The sequence below is a fragment of the Thermobia domestica genome, chromosome 6, assembly GCF_964235325.1.
Source record: "Thermobia domestica chromosome 6, izTheDome1.hap1.1, whole genome shotgun sequence".
NCBI lineage: Eukaryota > Metazoa > Arthropoda > Insecta > Zygentoma > Lepismatidae > Thermobia > Thermobia domestica.
In genome coordinates, this window is record NC_137459.1 from 56,968,819 (window position 1) to 56,987,840 (window position 19,022).

Consider the following 19,022-nt stretch of genomic DNA (forward strand, 5'->3'; position numbering starts at 1 on the left):
AAATTTGACAAAACTAAAATCCCCTGATTCATTTTGAAACATCTTGTACATTATTTACAGAAGGGTATAATAGTTATTTTTCTATTTATTTACTTATTTATTCATTTATTAGCAGTTCCAATTATAGATTACCTTATTTTATATTGAATGAAGTCATTTTATATTGGAAATATTAATACCAATGCTCTCCTCTCTAATCCAGCTATAATTTTATTTTTACGTCTCTACTGCGATCACTATAAGACGAAAGATTGCAAATCAAAATACTTTCAGATTTGACAACAGGTAACACAGTGATCTCATTATTTGTGGTTACGAGTTGGATTTTCACTCTCAATAACTCAAAACATGTATGCGTACTTACGTTTTCCTGAGTTAATTGTTGGATTGCTGTACTCGCTCCCTCTCCTGCTTCTATTTGTGCCATCAACTCAGTCCTTTCCCGTTCCAGTCTTAGGTGCTGCTCTCTCGTTTTCTCTACGACTTTCTCTAGATCACGCAGTTTCTCACACCTTATTAAGTGCAAAAAGTAAATTAATAACATAAATCAAATTTTCGTAACAATTGCTTACCTAATCTGCCCTCCAAATTCTAGTAGGATGTTTACAAGGTAAGTTCCAAATTTTCTCTGGGAAGTATCCAGCATTATCAAGAGCGAAAAAATCAAAATTTTAAGTTCAAAGTAATTTGGATACACGAGATGCGTCGAAGCTACCAAAGTTTAAAACCTCTAAATTAAGTATTATCATTCTATATTCACACCTACATGCACACATGCTATAGTGTCATTTATCTTTTTAATAGTACAGGTTTTAAGTAAAGTTCCTATATGTTTTGAACATTCGTAACTCCTATAATCCAATTCTTCTGAAGCTTTCAGAATTTTCCTTTAAGTTTTTGGTAATGATTCCCAGAGAACGTTTGCCGGAAGTTGGAGAGCACACGAGGGTCATTTCAAAAGTCTTGCACACAGCGCATGCGCGACCGTTTGAGTGGTGTAATCAAGTTCAATTTTATGTCACGTTGTGAGTCAGAGTTTGGGCCTGACCGTTGTGTCTGTGTTTGCTGGTTTGCGTGACTGTGTTGTGAGAAATTCAGTGTTAAAATGGAAGGTGAACCCGACTCAGGTCGGATTACACATAGTGACCAGCGTTACTATATCAAAATTGAAACTCTACATGGAAAGAATACAACTGAAATTTACAATGCTTTGAGACAGGTTTGTGGAAATAGTGTAGTGGATCGTAGCACTGTATCACGGTGGTCAGCTCGTTACCGTGAAGATCATGTAAGTACTGCGGATAACCCAAGAAGTGGAAGACCATCAACTGCAACAGACTACATCTCTGAGAATATTGTGAATGATATTTTGCGAGAAGATCGACGAAACACATTTGAGGAAATTGCATATGAGGGCAGAATGTCTGTCACTTCAGTTTACAGAATCATTACTGAAAAGTTAAAGATGAGAAAAATCGCTGCCAGATCGGTTTCGCATAAGTGAAGAGCAGAAAGCATGTCACAAAAGAATCACAGAAGAATTGCTTCAACATTACCGAAGAGCAGGAGTTCAGTTTCTACGAAGGATCGTTTTAATTGATGAAACCTGGATACGAGATTTAGAACCAGAACTGAAGTGTCAGTCGTCACAATGAAAAGGTTCCGACTCTCCACGTACGAAGACATTCCTTGTTCTTATAAAAATGCAATAAATTCATCATTTCAATACTAGTAAATACATTATCCACTGCATTTTACACGGTTGCATATTACAGATACATTGCGGTTCGAGGTGAAAGGAGTCAAAAAAAAAGGCCCCTTATGAAAAAAAAAACTTTTCTACGGCTTTCTTGTCTGGAAAATTTAGACTTTTTTTTTTTAATTCAATTTTACTCAAGAGATAACAGTACGTTTAATCTTCTTTCCTCCATTATAACATCAAAAAAACATTCAGTTACTGCATTCTGAAGAAGAAAAAAAGTCCTAAAAATTTCACGATTCAAAGAGAAATTATTATTTGACGGAAAAGAAAAAGGGTAAATAGATAGACGCAATACATTTTGCAGTACCAACGACTTGTTTGTAGAGCTATTTGTTTAACGTTTAACGACAAAAGTGTCTTAGCAAAAAATTTAATAGTCTTAGCTACAGCTGTTCTAAAAATGAAATAGGTGTCATGGAACAAAATTATTATTTATAATTTATTAATAAACTAAAACTTCTTTATAGTTTTATGTAACATTTATTGAAAAGATGAAAATGTAATGAAATCTTCAAGTTTTACGTCCCACGGTTATGCTGTGTGGGCTAAAGGAGACGGTGATGAAAAACGAACGAAATGGTGGAATGAAGAAAGTAGGAGGAAACAGGAGAGCCCTGAGAAAAACCACACACAAGGCGTTTGTCCATCAAAAAGCTCACTTGGCACGAGCTGGGATCGACCCAAGGACCCCATGCACAAGAGGTGAACGGTCTACTACTGAGCCACCGCGGCCCCATAACATTTATTGAAGTCGTCAAAATTCGAGAGGAAATAAGTTTAAAGCGCTATCTACTAATTTCTTATTTCAAACATTTTGAAACGATATAAGAGTAAAGAAAATGAAATAGAACGAAATATATTAGTTTAACGGCCCACGATTACACCCTTTTAGCCTAAGTGAGACGATGACTAAAGTAAGTGAATGGCGATGGAAGAATTGGCGGAATGAGAATGTGGAAGGAAACGGAAATACCCCGAGAAAACCCAACGGACACGATATTGTACTCCACAAACTTACTTGACCAGGGATCGAAGCAGGGACCTCATGCACCAGAGGTAAGCGCTCTACCATTGAGCCACCGTGCCCAGCAGTAAAGAAAGAACGAATTCTGTGAACAATGGAGTTTTACCACCTACCGTATTAAACTATCATAACAGCTGAATAGCCGTTTATGGTTTTAATTCTGTAAACTCAACTCATATTAGGTTCTAATAGAAAATTTGAAGCTCAGGATAAAATGTTTCTCAAACGGACAACGAGATGTAAGTGCAATTTTATACCAAAACAAAAATAGATTTTATCTGTTTGTCGGTTTGTGGAACATTTTTCTTGCTTGCCAGTTTGAATTTAGGCAACTAGCAGAACATATAACAAGATGTATAAACTCCAGGATGGTTAGGCAACCATGCGTTGAATAGTTTGAATTTACTGACAACCACTGCAAAGCAGTCTGGAAAACCAACCAATCCGAACATAGGGCTCAATACTGTAAACGCGCTTTCTCAATTCTACAGTCCACTTCAGAGAAACACACAAGGCACTTAAGTAAGAAACCAAAAAAGCGAAAACATCTGTTAAAAAAAAAAATCCGGCTTTTCATGTCAACAAACCCTCCATCCCATAAAGAAACGGTTATTTTGCATCTCTAACTGCACTGCACGCACAATTGCTATAATGTTCCACTAATCACTCATTCTGTGCTAGTGCAACTATTTTACAATATTACGAGTAATCATTTATCATATTATCTCACTTCTCCATTATACACAAAATCATTCAAGATTTAATATTGCCCAAATTTTGTTTATCACTTCACTCTTTCCTCCCAGAATTACTATTACCTGTTCCCAAATACTTCTTGAATTGTATTAATTTTGTTTTAAAACTGCGATAACATAATAAAGTTTGTTGGCATCATTGTTTCACAGTTAAATATGACTGATAATGGCAACACTACTCGCATATTTCTATTCATAATATAAAAAATGTATTTAGGAAAGCAGTGTACTTGAGTAAATCTCATAAATGGGACAAAACGCAGTAAACTCATTAGGAACATAAGTCGGATTAAAATAGGTAGAAACAAGTACGAATTATATTTGTGTTAACACAATATTTCTTCAGTATTTAACTGCAATTATATTTTTTCATTGGAGTCTTACGAGTATCTAGTCACTTCCGGAATACCTTTTAGACATCTTTTTGTTAGTGCACTGTTTGGGTTAAAAAAGAAATTAAAAAAAAAAAATTAGTAACATAATTTCCTACTCACAACTTGGTTTTGATCCTCTCGTGATCTTCGAGCTGATGTTGCTTTTCTTGTAGGTCGTTTTTTAAGTTACTATTTTCTCTGCTTAAATCATCAAAACGTGTCTGGAACGCTTCCAATTTCTCCGAGAGAGTCTTTATTTGAGCATCTTTCTCCGCTGACTGACTAGTCACTGCATCCACTTTCAGCTGATACTCAGACTGACACTTTTCACGAGCTTTCACTTCCCTTTGCACTACTTCCTTCATATCCACCAAAGACTTCTGTAAGCTGCTTCTTTCTTTCTCTACCTACAATATAAATTCAATGACAGAAATCTCAACGGAATAATGTCACAAATTTGACAGTCACATACCAAAAGCTTTTGATATGTAAATAAATTTAAATCTACAAGCAAGTGATCGGAGCAAGTTACACCACGTCCAATAATACAATATAGACGATGACCAAACGTCAAAGATAGGAGGGAATACGTAGTTGACATAAAATATCTAGGAGAGGTGCATAGAATACTGGTTAAAAACCCAGTACGAAAACGGGTTTTGGTAAAGCTAAGGGAATAATTTTACGCAGGATCTAAGTAAGATAGGGAATAATAATCATAAACGCATTGATTTAGTATAAAATATGATCCAGTGGCAAAATTATCTTCCTAGCATGTTGAACCTGCGCCTTCTTTATGCTACAAAGTGTAAATTCATTTACATACTGCAGATCACTTCACCCAGGCAAAGAAACACATCTTGCCTTAATAGCCTCAGGTATTATTGAATTTGACAGATTAAAACATAGGACAAAGATAGATTTTTTTTTTTTTTTTACATAAAAGAATCCTGACCCGAGATACAGACTACCAAAGATGGTGATTTGGGCACCATTTTTAATGTTTGATTTTCGGCAAAATATTGAAAAGCTTTATCTCTGAAACAGTTCAACATATTTTGCTGTTTATTGTTTTATTTGAGAGATGACAATTTTCTGATTCAAATAATATCCTCTGTTTGCAAATGTGTGTCCAAATTCTCGCGCTATAACCTTCTGATTTTTTTTAATAACAATCTCAAGAATTTTGATTTTGAGATTGTTGATCAGTACGATTCAGTGTTACATACCCTGAAGCAGAACTTCCATTTTTGAGCTGAACAGGATTTACAAACAACTGAAAATTTTGCCATACATGAAACTTGTTTCCGTTACTCCACTCTCACATATTAGTCTCATGAAATCCCAATTTATTCTTATTGGTTTTCTGCATAAACTCATGGCATTTTAATTCTGCATAAAATTAAGTAACACAGCTTTCAAAAATATTAAAGCTTTCACAATATATGTGTAAATTCCAAAATATTTTACAGGTTCCAAAGCATACCGCTTTTGTGTGCTCTGCTTAGAACTGAAATTAGCACTTGAATGAACTAAAAAAATTACGTACATAGTATTGGACTACGCCTACCGATACCGGTGGCCCACTCACCAGTAGCGTTGCGTCTCCCAACTTCGCTTCAACGAACGTGCAGAATAAAACTTTAAATGGCACTACCCTCCTTACCTGTACAATAGAGTATCTTTTATGTAGTTAGTGTGTGTCTGTTCCAACTTTGAGTTTGCTGCCACAAAAGCTCAGGTAAAACACATTATTTCGCAGAGTATTGGACGTCGAAATAACCTGTTGTGTAGTAGTTGAGTGTTCTGTGTTTTAGGGGGAAAATTGCACACCGTTACAGTAACGAAGAATATGCAGACATGCATTTCTTTTATGGAAGAGCAAATGGAAATATACTGGAAGCAACATGTATGTACCAAGATGCTATCCCGAACTGAAGACATCCAGAGAGTAGGACGTTCACGACGATCCATCAACGACAGCGAGAACATGGAAGCTTTGGATTTGAAGAACAAACAGGTAGGCCAAACGTCATAATAAGCGACGTAGAGGAAAGTGTGCTACAACGCGTAGGAAACGTTATCGGGAAGTTCGTGTAGGAGAATAGCGCTACAGAAACATGCCGTATCCAAAAGTAGTGTATGGCGCATTATACATTGTAATTTTGTTATACCCATATCACCTTCAAAGTGAACAAGGACTTAGTGCAGCGGATTTCGTCCCAGGAGTTGCCTTTTATGAATGGATGAGAAACTAACTTTGCAGTGCGTACACAGTTCATGATGAATATTTTATTTACAGATGAACAAGGGTTCACCCGAGACGGTATTGTAAATTTCAACAATATACACTTTGTTCAACGAAAATCCCCTTGCTTCCCCTGTGCATGAATCGTGACACTAGCAACAATTCTCATTGAACGTATGACTGAGGAAAATAGGAGATAACCTAGTGCGACCATGTATGCTTCCAAGACACATCAATGGGTCGGGATACCTTTAATTCCTTTAGTATGATCTGCCGTGTCTTCTCGAAAACATTTCTCTTCAACAGCGGAAAACTACGTGGTTTATGCATGATGTACCAGCTCACTTTGCTGTACCTGTCAGATGTTATCTTACGCGTCGCTACGGCCAACGATGGATAGGCCACAGTGGCCCTGTAGCTTGGCCTTCCAGATCACTAGATTTGAATCCTAAGAATTTTTTTGTGTCTGGGGACACCTCAAAAACGTTGTTTACAGATCCCCTATTGACACAATTACCGACTTACAAAACCGCATCAAAGATGCGTGTGAAAAGTTACGCAGCATAATGTGAGTGACGGAGCGCATTCGAAACTCATTGCTGCGAACGATGTGCAGGTTGTTAGAACGTATGAACCAGTAGATTTTAATGCTACTCTGTGTTAGATACAACGTTACAAGTACAGTAAGTCGTGTATTCTCCCTGTTATTTCATTACATTACACGACTAGTTGTAATGTACAACAATATTTGTTGTTATTTCTACCCCGTTTCTGCAAGTTTCTATCTAGTATACCGTTTTCGTTTTCCCCCCAGAAAATATGCAACCACGTTCAGTGGTCTTTGCTTTGATTTCCATTGTAGATGTGCGTGCAATCATGTCATGGACAAGTTCCTTCTATATGATTTCCATTTTTAATGGACCGTTTCATTACCCCTGCCATACAGGCATTCCGTCAAACCCTACGTTACGAATAGAGAATCTCTGGCGCAGTTATGTAATATGCGTTTAACAGGTCAAGCAGACATAATTTTTATGTATTTCTGAACCCCCTCCCATTTCCTATCATTATTCCGGTAGGCAGGTGTGAAGGTCCTTTCTCCCCTACTTTCGGAGCTGTCTAGCTCCGCCCCTGTCCACTTCCGGCCAATATGTCATATAAACTATTTTTTTACTTGTTTTCACGTCAGGGATCTATGGTTTCATTTTTGGCCATTACTTTTGGGACATCCTATATATATATATATATATATATATATATATATATATATATATATATATATATATATATATCAATGGATGATATCTGTGATCATCCCATGAAAAAAAAAAAAAAACCAAGAACTTACGCTTCACAGTGCAACAAAATGAATAACACAACTCCTGAATGTTCCCGCGCTTTATCTGCGGAACTTTTAAAAGAATGCCTTCTTGCAATTTTCATTAATCTAAGGTAAGGAATTGCTTGGGCATTGAAAAGGCTTCTAAGTTAATTTTTCTTCACAAACAACTTAATCAATAAACAATTCATGTGAAATTCACAAATTTGTTGTGTAAGTTGCCCCAACAGATTTGGGATAAAGCAGAAGTATTCCAGCTGAACTCGAACAACAAATGGATGTGATACAAATATTTTTATTTCAGCTTTCAGTTTAATGTCCCATGTTTATGCCTTTAGACTAAGGGAGACGAATGATTTAAGTCATGCGAATGATAACGGAATAATTGGTGAAACGATATTGCGGGAGGAAACGGGAGTACGCAGAAAAAACCCACGGACACGATGCCGTCCACCACAAACTTACTTGGCCGGGGATCGAACCAGGGTCTCCACTCACCAATGGTAAGCGCTCTATAACTGAGCCACTTTTATTTCAAATTAGTGTACTAAATACAACTAATATAACACCAAAATACAATAAAACAATGAAACCGCTCTCCTGATGTAATAAATTCACGAAAAATTATGTTACAACTGATATATGTTGGGTTTTCTCACTATTACATACTAATTATGACTCTTGAAGTCAAAATGCAAATTTGAAGGAACCAAAATATCTCACAATATGAAATTCAGAAAATAATGTTAATTGGGTTCCTGCGTACTTCGCTAAATCGCAAGTATAATACGAATTGAAGAAATCGTAACTTGTTAAAACTCCTTACCCGTAAACTTTATTTATTTATTTATTTATTTTTATTTCGATCAGGATTAATAAGCGTATCATTACATATTTCGAGGTGAGTTTCAGATCTACCGTCCCAGATTGCTTAGGACTCTGTTTTAAACAAAATAGACTTTGATTGTAAATTATTGATTTTTTCTATACTGAAATAAGAATAGTAAGAATTTAAATCAACCCTCTTCACGATTTTGTCAGAACTAATTTTTGTCATGGAAAGGAATTATCAGTGTCCTATTAAAGTAACTCTACAACTTCCGAATCCTGAAGGTTCATCGCTACACGAACAAAAGCTCGCTATTGGACCCTACTCTACCCCTGTGTCACAGACTGCTGTTATGCAACTTCCGTAAATTCTGCTGTCTCTTATCTTCTCACTTTCTTTTTGGTCTACGAAAAGGTCCCTTTACCAAAGGCTTTTTATCTAACATTGATATTTTTCTTTCTTCCTTTCTCTTCTTGTATAACTTACCTCACTGTGTTTTTGTTCCAGTATTTTCAAATTTGTTAGATTACGCTCGTAATCTATTTTGATTGTATCTAGCTCCTCCTTCAGTCTCGTTAATTCTTGGCCTATATTTGTACCTCTTAATTTCTCTTCACTACATTCTTTTTGAACTGAAACTAACTTGGCTTGTACTTCTGACAGCTGTGAAGAAAGTGCTGTGCATTCCTGAGTTTTCTGACTCAACATCTGACTTAGAGTTTCAGATCTAGAAGAAATATTAAACCCACTGCAACTAAGATTAAAGTTAAACAATACTGTTTGCACATCTTATTAAAGACTACACAAGTTACGTCATTAACACTAAACAAAACAACAATAAATACAACTGTCCCTTTCTAGTTTTAATAATGCAAAACAATTGACGAAGTGCAACGGGTTCAGTTTAGAATTCAAAAGAAATAAAATACATTACTACCTCTTCCGCTTCTAAAGAACAGTATTAATGTCGGATCTTACTGCATAATAATAATAATAATAATAATAATAATAATAATAATAATAATAATAATAATAATAATAATAATAATAATAATAATAATAATAATAAAAAACTATAACCAAATATAACACATACAATGACTTTCCAAACTCCTTCAAAGCAAAAGTCCTACCCAACGGACGCAATTTATGAAGTTTAAAAGGAACGTAAAGAGGGAGAAGTTAAGGGTAAAGAATAACAATACTGTCGCACGCCCTCCCTGCTGGATTAGTGCCTAGCGCGCATGTGCCTTTAGCTCACATAGCTCGATTTCCCGGTGAGAAAGCATACTATTCATTACAATGGTTCAGATTCCATTTTAAGCTGTAGGTTTAGGCTTCATTATAGTTTCGGTGCTGAAACACTAAACGTCAACAAGCAAAGAATACCGTCACGATAATCATCTGACTTCAAATTTTAAATTTCCAGGGGAAGTCACGAAAATGTTATAAAATATATTTTTTAACATCGATTGTACACCAATTTCAGCTTAGCCAACCTATTTGGAATGTTGCTCAGATTTTTATCGGAGGTAAATGGAATGTACGTATGAGCAATTGATTACTATTTGTCTCTATAGAATAAGTGTCCTCATATATATATATTCACCGTTACGTATTTATATGTCAACGTGATCCGACACTTGTCATGAGTCAGGGAAATTGCTGCCAAAGGTCAGGGAAAGTCAGAGAGACGTCAGAGGAATAGATTTCTCCAGAACAGTAGGAACCCTGATTTCTGATTAAAACTCAACTTAAAAGCTTTCGGCTGTACTCCTTCTCAGAAGATAAAACCACACGAATGAAAGAAATAAAACTTTTGAAGCATTTGATAGTATTACTCACCGTTACGAATTCAAGAGTTTAGGAGGCGCGGTGGCTCAGTGGTAGAGTGTTCACCTCCGGTGCTTGGGGTCCCTGGTTCGATCCCAGATCGCGCCGTGTGGACTTTGTGGTGGACAAAGACCGTGCTCGTGAGTTTTCTCGGGATTTTCTCGATTCCTACCATTTTCTTCATTCCACCATTTCATTCATTTCTCATAATTATCGTCTACTTTAGCCTAAACGGCATAATCGTGGGACGTAAAACTCAAAGATTTCATTTCAGTTTTTCAAGAGTTTAACTTGGGGCCTAAAATGAAGTCCACGTTTTTTTCTTCTTTTCGTTCGATTATTATTATTATTACTTATAGCGAAAATTGAGTTGAGTTGATTTTGAGTTTAACGTTCCTTTCAGCTGCGAGGCTATATGAGACGTAGATCTAATGATTAACGTGGAATCCGAACCACATGAGCTCCCGTCGGGAATCGAACCCGGGTTTCCCACGCCAAAGGCGCGTACGCTAGGCCAGCAATGAAACAGCGTCTCCCAGACCAAATGAGGAGTGAGAGGAAGGGAATGAAAGGCGCGTACGCTAGGCCAGCAATGAAACAGCGTCTCCCAGACCAAATGAGGAGTGAGAGGAAGGGAATGAATGACAAGTAAAAATAATCGAAAACGACCTATATTAGTGTCCAAATCTATATTTTTCCGGGGCGCTGAGATGAATAGTGACACTCCCATTTCTGTTAAGTCCAAATTGATCACCTATCGGAAATGGAGTAAGGGTTCAGGGTAGGAGAGGGAGAAAGGTACAAATAATAGAAACCAGTTGATATCATTGTCCAATATAAGTAAGAATAGTTTTAGTTGGACCGTATATGACTATTCATATTTTGCAACTTGAATTTAACTCATTTCCCGACGTCATATATCGATGGAATTCTAGACAGTGACGTAAGTCGGATAAGAATACAATGAAGCATTCCTACTTTTATACATTTATATATTTTCATTATGTTATTAATATTCCTCATTCTATTATGCAACCAGAAATGCTTTAGAGAAAGGAAATCATGTTCTTAAAATTTATTTCATTTGTTTCGAACTCCATTCTCCGTGAATAAGGCTTTAGGGGAGAACAGAAAACAAGAAATTGCAAGGATTATTCATGAAATAAAGTTTTAAAGTGAAATGAATAGTAAAAAACCTCAACCGTTCCTCACATCGTCAGAAGCTATCAAAAACAGTGGAACAATGGTGTTCTTTACTCAGATTCCTCCTTTCTAAATAAATACTAAAACTGTATCTGCCACTATAATTACATGTACAACATAACATTCCAGGATATTTTAGTAAATTAATTTCACGTTGTGGAAGTGATACGACAAACATGAAAAACTGATTGAATGTGAAAACATCTTGTATGAAAAATAAGACCAGTTGAGAATGTTCAAAGAGTCTTGTCAGAACGAACTGAAAAAGAATGGAGAAATGAAGCGGGAAGGAATACTGTGATTGTTCCTACATGTAAAAAAAAAAAAAAAAAAAAAAAAATCTTTTTACCTGCCCCTTCTTCTGTTTCTCGCAAAATATCATCTCTCTATGACTTACGGTCTCCGAGATATGGCTCCTTAAATCTCTCGAAATTCTTTTTTTTTTTTTTTTTTTTTTTTTTCAATATCTGGGAAACGGTGGCCAGTTAGCCAGTGACCACTGGTTTCTATTGGTACCAAAATGTTCACCATCATCTTAGGTATTGATCAACACCAATACCATTTCTCTGTAACTTACAGTTCCCGAGATATGGCTCCTTAAATCTCCGGAAATCGGCCATTCTCGGGAACGGTAAGAGTGACGCGAAAACTTCCAGCACTTTCTCAAATACTCTATCGAATGGAGGGCGCAAAATGCAATGCATCTACAATTTTAGTTTATTACCGAAGTGGGCTATTTTTTATACAAAAACCAGTATCGTTGTTTTCCTTTCATGACAAAAAGGTTTTCTTTCGATTTAAGATAGTTAATGCTCAGTGATGAATCTTTTCGGAAACTCAACGTTTCAAAAAAAACAATATACAAAGGACTACATGGAAAATTACTGAAAACTGTAAAACTGCCGATAAAGACCATATCCGTTTCGACAGTGTATTTTATCTGTAAAGAAAGCGGATCAATGGGCTCTCGAAATCCAAGATTCGAGCGTGCTTTTCGGGAAATAAATTACTAGTTAAAACATGAAACTCTCTTCTGGCCTCGTTTCTTCTCATAGTTGTTTCAAAGCATTTGCCTCGAAATATAATTAATTTTGCTACATTCTCCTGTTATGAATTGAAATAACGAAAGAAAATTGGTGTTTGGTTTTAAACGTTTAAATAATAATAATAATAATAATAATAATAATAATAATAATAATAATAATAATAATAATTATTATTATTATTATTATTATTATTATTATTATTATTATTATTATTATTATTATTATAATGAACTGGATCACAGTGGCAATTGGCTAAAATATGAGTTAGGAAATGAATATTTGTATGACATTAAACTACTTTATTTTTATCGTAAAAATGAAGTTTCACCTCTTGGAGTGTAATTACAATTTTCCATTCCTTTAAGTCATTACAGACTCAAAACTTAATAAATAAATAAAAAATTTAAAAAAAAATATGGAAACAAGCACATTCCAAAAATAGTTCACCTTAGACAAATTGTAGAATGTTGATCTTTTTCCCTACTTTGTTTTTCATTATCATACTGGTTGGTAATACACAAACTGTCTCGTTATTTCTTATGTATGTAAAAAAAAAAAAAAAAAAAAAAAAAAAAAAAAAAAAAAAAAAAAAAAAAAGTTTTCCTTCGATGCCGAAAATGCGGAACAAAGCTTATAAATTGCGATGCAAATTTAATTTGGATTCGCAGCTTGCTACGTAAAACGCAAAGTCTAAAATAGCCGCTAATATATATATTTTCAAAGTAATTTCCTTAACTTTTTTTTTTTTTTTTTTTACTCTTTACTATGATTGGTTTTATTTTTAAGGGAAGTACGTTTCTATTTTATCTTATTTTATTTATTCCAAGTTCTATTATCCGTGAATAAAGCATTCGAAAAAAGCACGAAACTAAAAAGTGCAGGGATTATTCAGGAATATAAATTTCACATCATCCGAAAATATCAAAAATACCGGAACAATGGTGTTCTTTACCCAGATTCCTCTTTTCTAAATAAATACTCAAACTGTATCTGCCACTACAATTACACAAAACGTAAGAAAGGTAAAATACTGAATTGATAGAACATGGAATATCTTTAAGCGATATTTGTATCGTAGAAAAGGAAATCAGGTTGAGAATGAAAGAACTTCAAAAGGCTACTTCTAGTAAAATAATATTACCTTAGCTCCTGTGTCTGAGCAGCAAATTTCTGTTGTTCATTATGCTCCAGTTCTAAATTTTTGTACCTATTCTGCAGCTCTTGGAGTTCTGTTTGTAGTTCATCACGTTCCATCTCTCTTTCGCGAGTCATTTTATCCATCATCTTTTGAACCTGGACAAGCTCTTGCCTCAAAACAGATGCATCATCGATACTCTCCCTGAAAGGACAGCGAAACGCTGACAGGTAATATCAGATTGTTTAAATTAGGTTAAATTTCACACAGTTCGCATTACATACACACAAATAAATAAATAAGATTTATCCTTAAGTTTTCAAATTCCTTCCTTTCCTCCAAATAATGGGCCACTTGCAGAAACAATATCTAAGTCAAGCAATATGTGAAAACGTGACATGTAAGCTGTTCCAATTAACTAGCTCATTTAGTGTCTCATTGCCTCAGTTTAGATGATTCTGCAAACCACTCACGGCATCTCAGACACTGTATTCTGCAGTCAACTACAAAGTGTGTATAATTCATTACGGTTAACTTCTCCAATAAGATCACTGTTTACAAACGTAAAATACAGTCTCAGCAGTCTTAAGGTATTCTAAATTCTTTAATAGTGTAAAATTCCAGATACAGAGTTAAATTCTACAGTTCTTATAGAAGATTTAATATTGACATGATAGATTTATTTTTCTTTTATTGATTGGTTAAAGTTTACGGGATCTACTGCTTAAAGTGGGATCTGGACCAGTACTCGGATTACTGAGTTAAATCTCAACTCTTAAGACCATGTGCCTTAGCCACTCGGTCAAGGAGGAAGAACACTTTCCTTTTAAATTTCAAACGTATTCATTTACTGAAAAACGAAGAGCAACGGAAGCGTAGAACCGAATTATAGAGAGGCTGTTCCGTTTATATGTCACCAAATTCCACTTACCAAATAAGTTGCAAAACTCCATAGTGCCAGATGCGGCAGTACTCGATGTGTCTCTCTTGGATACGAACTATGACCCGGCAAGGTAGTTTCCATTGCAGAAGGCTCCGTAGAAGAACTACAAGGGGTCTTATTTCCTTCTTCTTTCACAGCTTTACGGAATTCACTCACAGTTGTCACACGCCTTCTTCAGCAGTTCAAATCCACAAAAGTCCATTGGACTTTGAAACTTCACAGGCATTTCGTTGAAAGGTATGGCTTGTATTTCAATAGCCTCCCTTCATATCTTGGTAGAATGCGAGGGACGATTCCGAGGTATGTGATGAAACTTCGTCTTGATGAGTACAGACCATGTTGATTTCGTATATTTCTGGCAGCTCCTGTTCGTAGGTCGGCCTCAGGATCTCCTGGTAGTACTGCGAATAGATTTAGGAGTTTTCCTTCACATGCGAATTTTCAGTTTGACTCGATGACAGTAGCCGACAACAATCATGAATCCTTACACGAAAGTCTCTTTGCATGCTCTGACCCACTTTGTGAAGTCTTTCGCGCCTTTGTCACTGAACATGATGGCTCTTCATTTGCTGCAGTTAGAAAGATACAGCCAAACCCTATCCAATGTAGCGACGTACGCAGCGTCACCTTTAGCTTGCCAGATGCCATTCGTACAAATTTCGAGCATTATACTTGGGTTCTCATCGGTAGGCATTGGTAAGGCGGAGACCACCAGCAATGAACACAAGATTCAGTCGTTGGAACAAGATGCCGTAGACAATTCCGAAAGACATGTTTAGACGATTCGTCCTCTCTCTGATCCCAGCCCCCGCCAAGTGAACTTTGTGGTGGACAAACACCGTGTGCGTGGGTTTTCTCGGGATTCTCCCGTTTTCTCCCACTTTCTTCATTCCATTATTTCATTCATTACTCATCATCACCGTCTCCTTTAGCCTAACCGGCATAACCGTGGGACGTAAAACTCAAAGATTTCATTTCATTTCATTTTCGTCCTGTCTCTATGGGAAATTCCCTTCCATGACGATTCTGCGAAGTTTCAAATGTTTACCAATGAAAGGACACAAGTTAGATCATCCAAATTTTACCCGGATCCAAGAGAACAAAATCTTATTTTTTCACAGTTTCAAAATTTAAGGGTGAGTTAAATGTACACCTCCGGAAATTTAAGAAGAATGTTTAAGATATTTATGTTCAATGAAAAACAATGGGACTTTGTATTCATACATATATGTTACATCTATTTTAGTGAATATTAAACACAACATTCAAAATTAGCATCTCATGCTAATTCAATTTTTCCGCCAAAATTTAAAATTTCCATCAAATATCAAGTGTTTTTTTGACGATTTAGTACCCACAGAAAGGGACGAGCGGGAGCAACCAAATTTAGAGCAACATATACTCAAGTCCTAGAGAACATTTACGAATATATATATTTTGACAATTTTCATTAAGAGGTGGGCCAGTTTACCCCTCCCAAATTTAAAAACGAAAGCACGAATGTATCCATATCCTATGAAAAAGAAATTACCCTTGTACTGATTTATATATGTATATAATCCATTAAAGCTTCACCAAAGACGATATAATACGTCAAGAAACCTCCAAATTTTGAATTTTTGATAATTGTTTACCCATGTTCGTAAAAGAATAGTAGTAGTCTGTGAAATAAATTTACAGAACATTTCTCAAATTTTGTTTTTTCTCAATTCCCAAATATAAGGGTGGACCAGTGTATCTCTTCCAAAATTTAAGGGGAGTACATCAATATATGAAAAGAAAATCGACCCCCGTACTCAACTACATTAACATTTTTTTGAAGTAAAACCTTACCTCACAAAATAAATTATGTCCATACGGATATTTTGGTAATTTTTTACCCATAGAGGGGAATAAGCAGGACCACCCAAAATTACATTTATATGTTAGAGTCCAAGAGAACACTGAGAATTCCCCAATGTAAGTGTAAGCCAATATACTCCTCCCAAAATTTGAAAGGGATACCATGTTTGTATCCATGTTTTATGAAACAGAATGAACCCGTACTCAACCATATAATCACATATTTTGAAAGCTCATCAATAAATAAATAAAATAAGGTTAATTACTGATAACGTGGCAATAGTAATATTTGGCAATTTTTACCACAGCAGGGGATAAGATGGACGATTCAAATGTACAGTGGTATATATCTGTGTCCTAAAGAACATTTATGAAATTTTATTTTTTGACAATCCCCAAATTTAAGGGTGAGCAAATATACCCCTTCCAAAATTTGAAAAGGGGCGCATCAATGTACACTCATATCCAAAATGATTATCGCATACCTATAACTGTCTTCTTGTAAGAATATAATTTGATAATGATTTTGCAGGGTACTTTTAATACTGATATTATGTGTATAATCGGGAAATGTATATTTGTGGTAATTTTCATAGGAAAAGAATTATAAATACCAAAATTAGAATGACTACAACAAATTGTTGCTAAATGGACAAGAAAGTTTTATTTTCGTTTTATTGTTCTTATTTACTGCTCTTTTGACATGAAATTTACCACATACATGTCTTTGCCGATTATACACATACCAACATTACAAGAAATACCGTGCGAATTCGTTATCAAATTATATTACTACAATAACATTTTTATAAACATGCGACAATAATTTTGGACATGAGTGTACCTAATGTGATAAAGAGCTCTTTCGTGGCTAAGTGGTTAGCATACGCGCCTATGGCGTGAGAGACCAGGGTTCAATTCCCGGCGGGAGCTCATGTGGTTTGGATTCCACGTTAATTATTAGGTCCACATCTCATATAACTTTGGTGCTAAACGGAACGTTACGCTCAAAATCAACTCAACTCATATAATGTGATAAAACCTCATCAAAGTGGATAAAGTGGGTCAAGAACCTCCTAATTATGAACTTCTAGCAATTTTATACTCACTCATATACAGAAATAAATAAAGCCACATCAAGAGGATGAAATAGGTTTAAAACCTCCGAAATTTACATTTTCGGCATTTTTTACCCGTGAAGGAAACAAGATGAACCACCCAAACTTACAGAGGTATATACATCGATCCATCAGTCCTATAAATTTTAGTTTGGTAATTTCCAAAATTTACGGATGATGGTTTAATTTATCCTTTCCAAAACTTATAAATGAGCCAACGTACGCATTGGCAAAATTTAGATGGGGTGGTCCTATATACTACTAGGTCATTGACCCCGGATCACCCAAAACTTTCTGCGAACTCGACGATATATACAGCTAGTGGACATTGAAACTGAAACACCTGCGCAAATAGCATAGAATGTTCGTGGGCTCACTAGAGCCATCTGGTAGATTATATCGTATGTTTGGGCAATGAGTCACGTGTGCGGGTCCTTGGTAGTCACTCTAGTCGAAGAAGTTCGTCAGTGAACGTTAAAAATCGTGTATGTAGAGCAGTATAATAGAGGACATATCCGACTTCAAAACAAGGCAGATCGTAGGGGCGCGTCTAGAATGTGCGTCTGTGTCCAAAACTACAATATTAGTGACGTTTCACGAGCTACAGTATCGAGGGTGACGTATGCATATGAACAGGGAAAACGAACCACATCCACGAGGAACAACTGCGGGGAAAAACAGAAGTTGTCTGAAAGGGACGTCAAGACATTGACTAGGATTATTTGCACGAAAACGGAAAACCATCGCATCGGCAATCAAAGCAGAAGTGAATATACAGTTCACAGAATCTGTGTGCATGGAAACAGTCCATCGATATCTGCATAAGGTCAATATTCATGGCAGGGTTGTGATATCGAAGCCTTTCATCAGTAGCATAAATGCCGCAAAGCGGGTTCAGTGGTGCTAGAAGCATAAAACCTGGACGTTGGATGACCTAAAACGTGTCATATTCTCGGATGAGTTCAGCTACACTGTTTTCCAAACAACAGGGAAAGTGTTCGTCTGGATAAGTCCCTCTGATGCATACAACCCAGACTGCTTGGTACCCACAGTCAAACATAGAGGCGGATCCGTGATGGTTTGAGGTGCAACATCGTGGCAGACTTTGCAGCCCGTAATTTTTCTAGAGGGTCGTGTCGCTGCCAAGGACTATAGCACCATTCTGGAGGACTATTTACACCCTATGGTTCGAACGCTCTTCCTAGACGGTGGTGCAGTGTTCCAGGATAACTGCCCCATTCACACTGCTAAACTGGTCACAGATTAATTTGATGAGTATGACAGCGAAGTTGAACATCTTTCATTGCCCACTCAATCGCTGGATCTCAACATTATTGAGACCGTATGGGGTTTGTTAGAGAATCAAGTGAAGAAGCGATTCCCTCCACCATGTGCACGTGCTGAACTCACCACTGCTCTTCAAGACGAATGGATGAAAATCCCTCTGCAAACGGTACAGGACCTGTATCAATCCTTCCCAAATCGTGTTGCTGCCGTACTGGCCTATATTATTAAATATAAGTTATGTTTTTTCCCAAGTGTTTCAGCTTCAACGTCCACTAAATGTACGT

General features: G+C 36.2%; 1 protein-coding gene across 1 annotated transcript in view; it reads right to left on the reverse strand.

The window, feature by feature from the left end:
* The window catches only part of LOC145688015 (uncharacterized), a 79,380-nt gene that overhangs the window by 41,365 nt on the left and 18,993 nt on the right, over positions 1 to 19,022 (reverse strand). Inside the window, exons 6-9 of the mRNA XM_081761684.1 lie at positions 13,555 to 13,752; positions 8,818 to 9,058; positions 4,036 to 4,322; positions 365 to 512 (exon numbers count right to left, since the gene is read on the reverse strand). Of these exons, the coding sequence (XP_081617810.1) occupies positions 365 to 512; positions 4,036 to 4,322; positions 8,818 to 9,058; positions 13,555 to 13,752 (874 nt within the window). The remainder of the gene's footprint in view (positions 1 to 364; positions 513 to 4,035; positions 4,323 to 8,817; positions 9,059 to 13,554; positions 13,753 to 19,022) is intronic.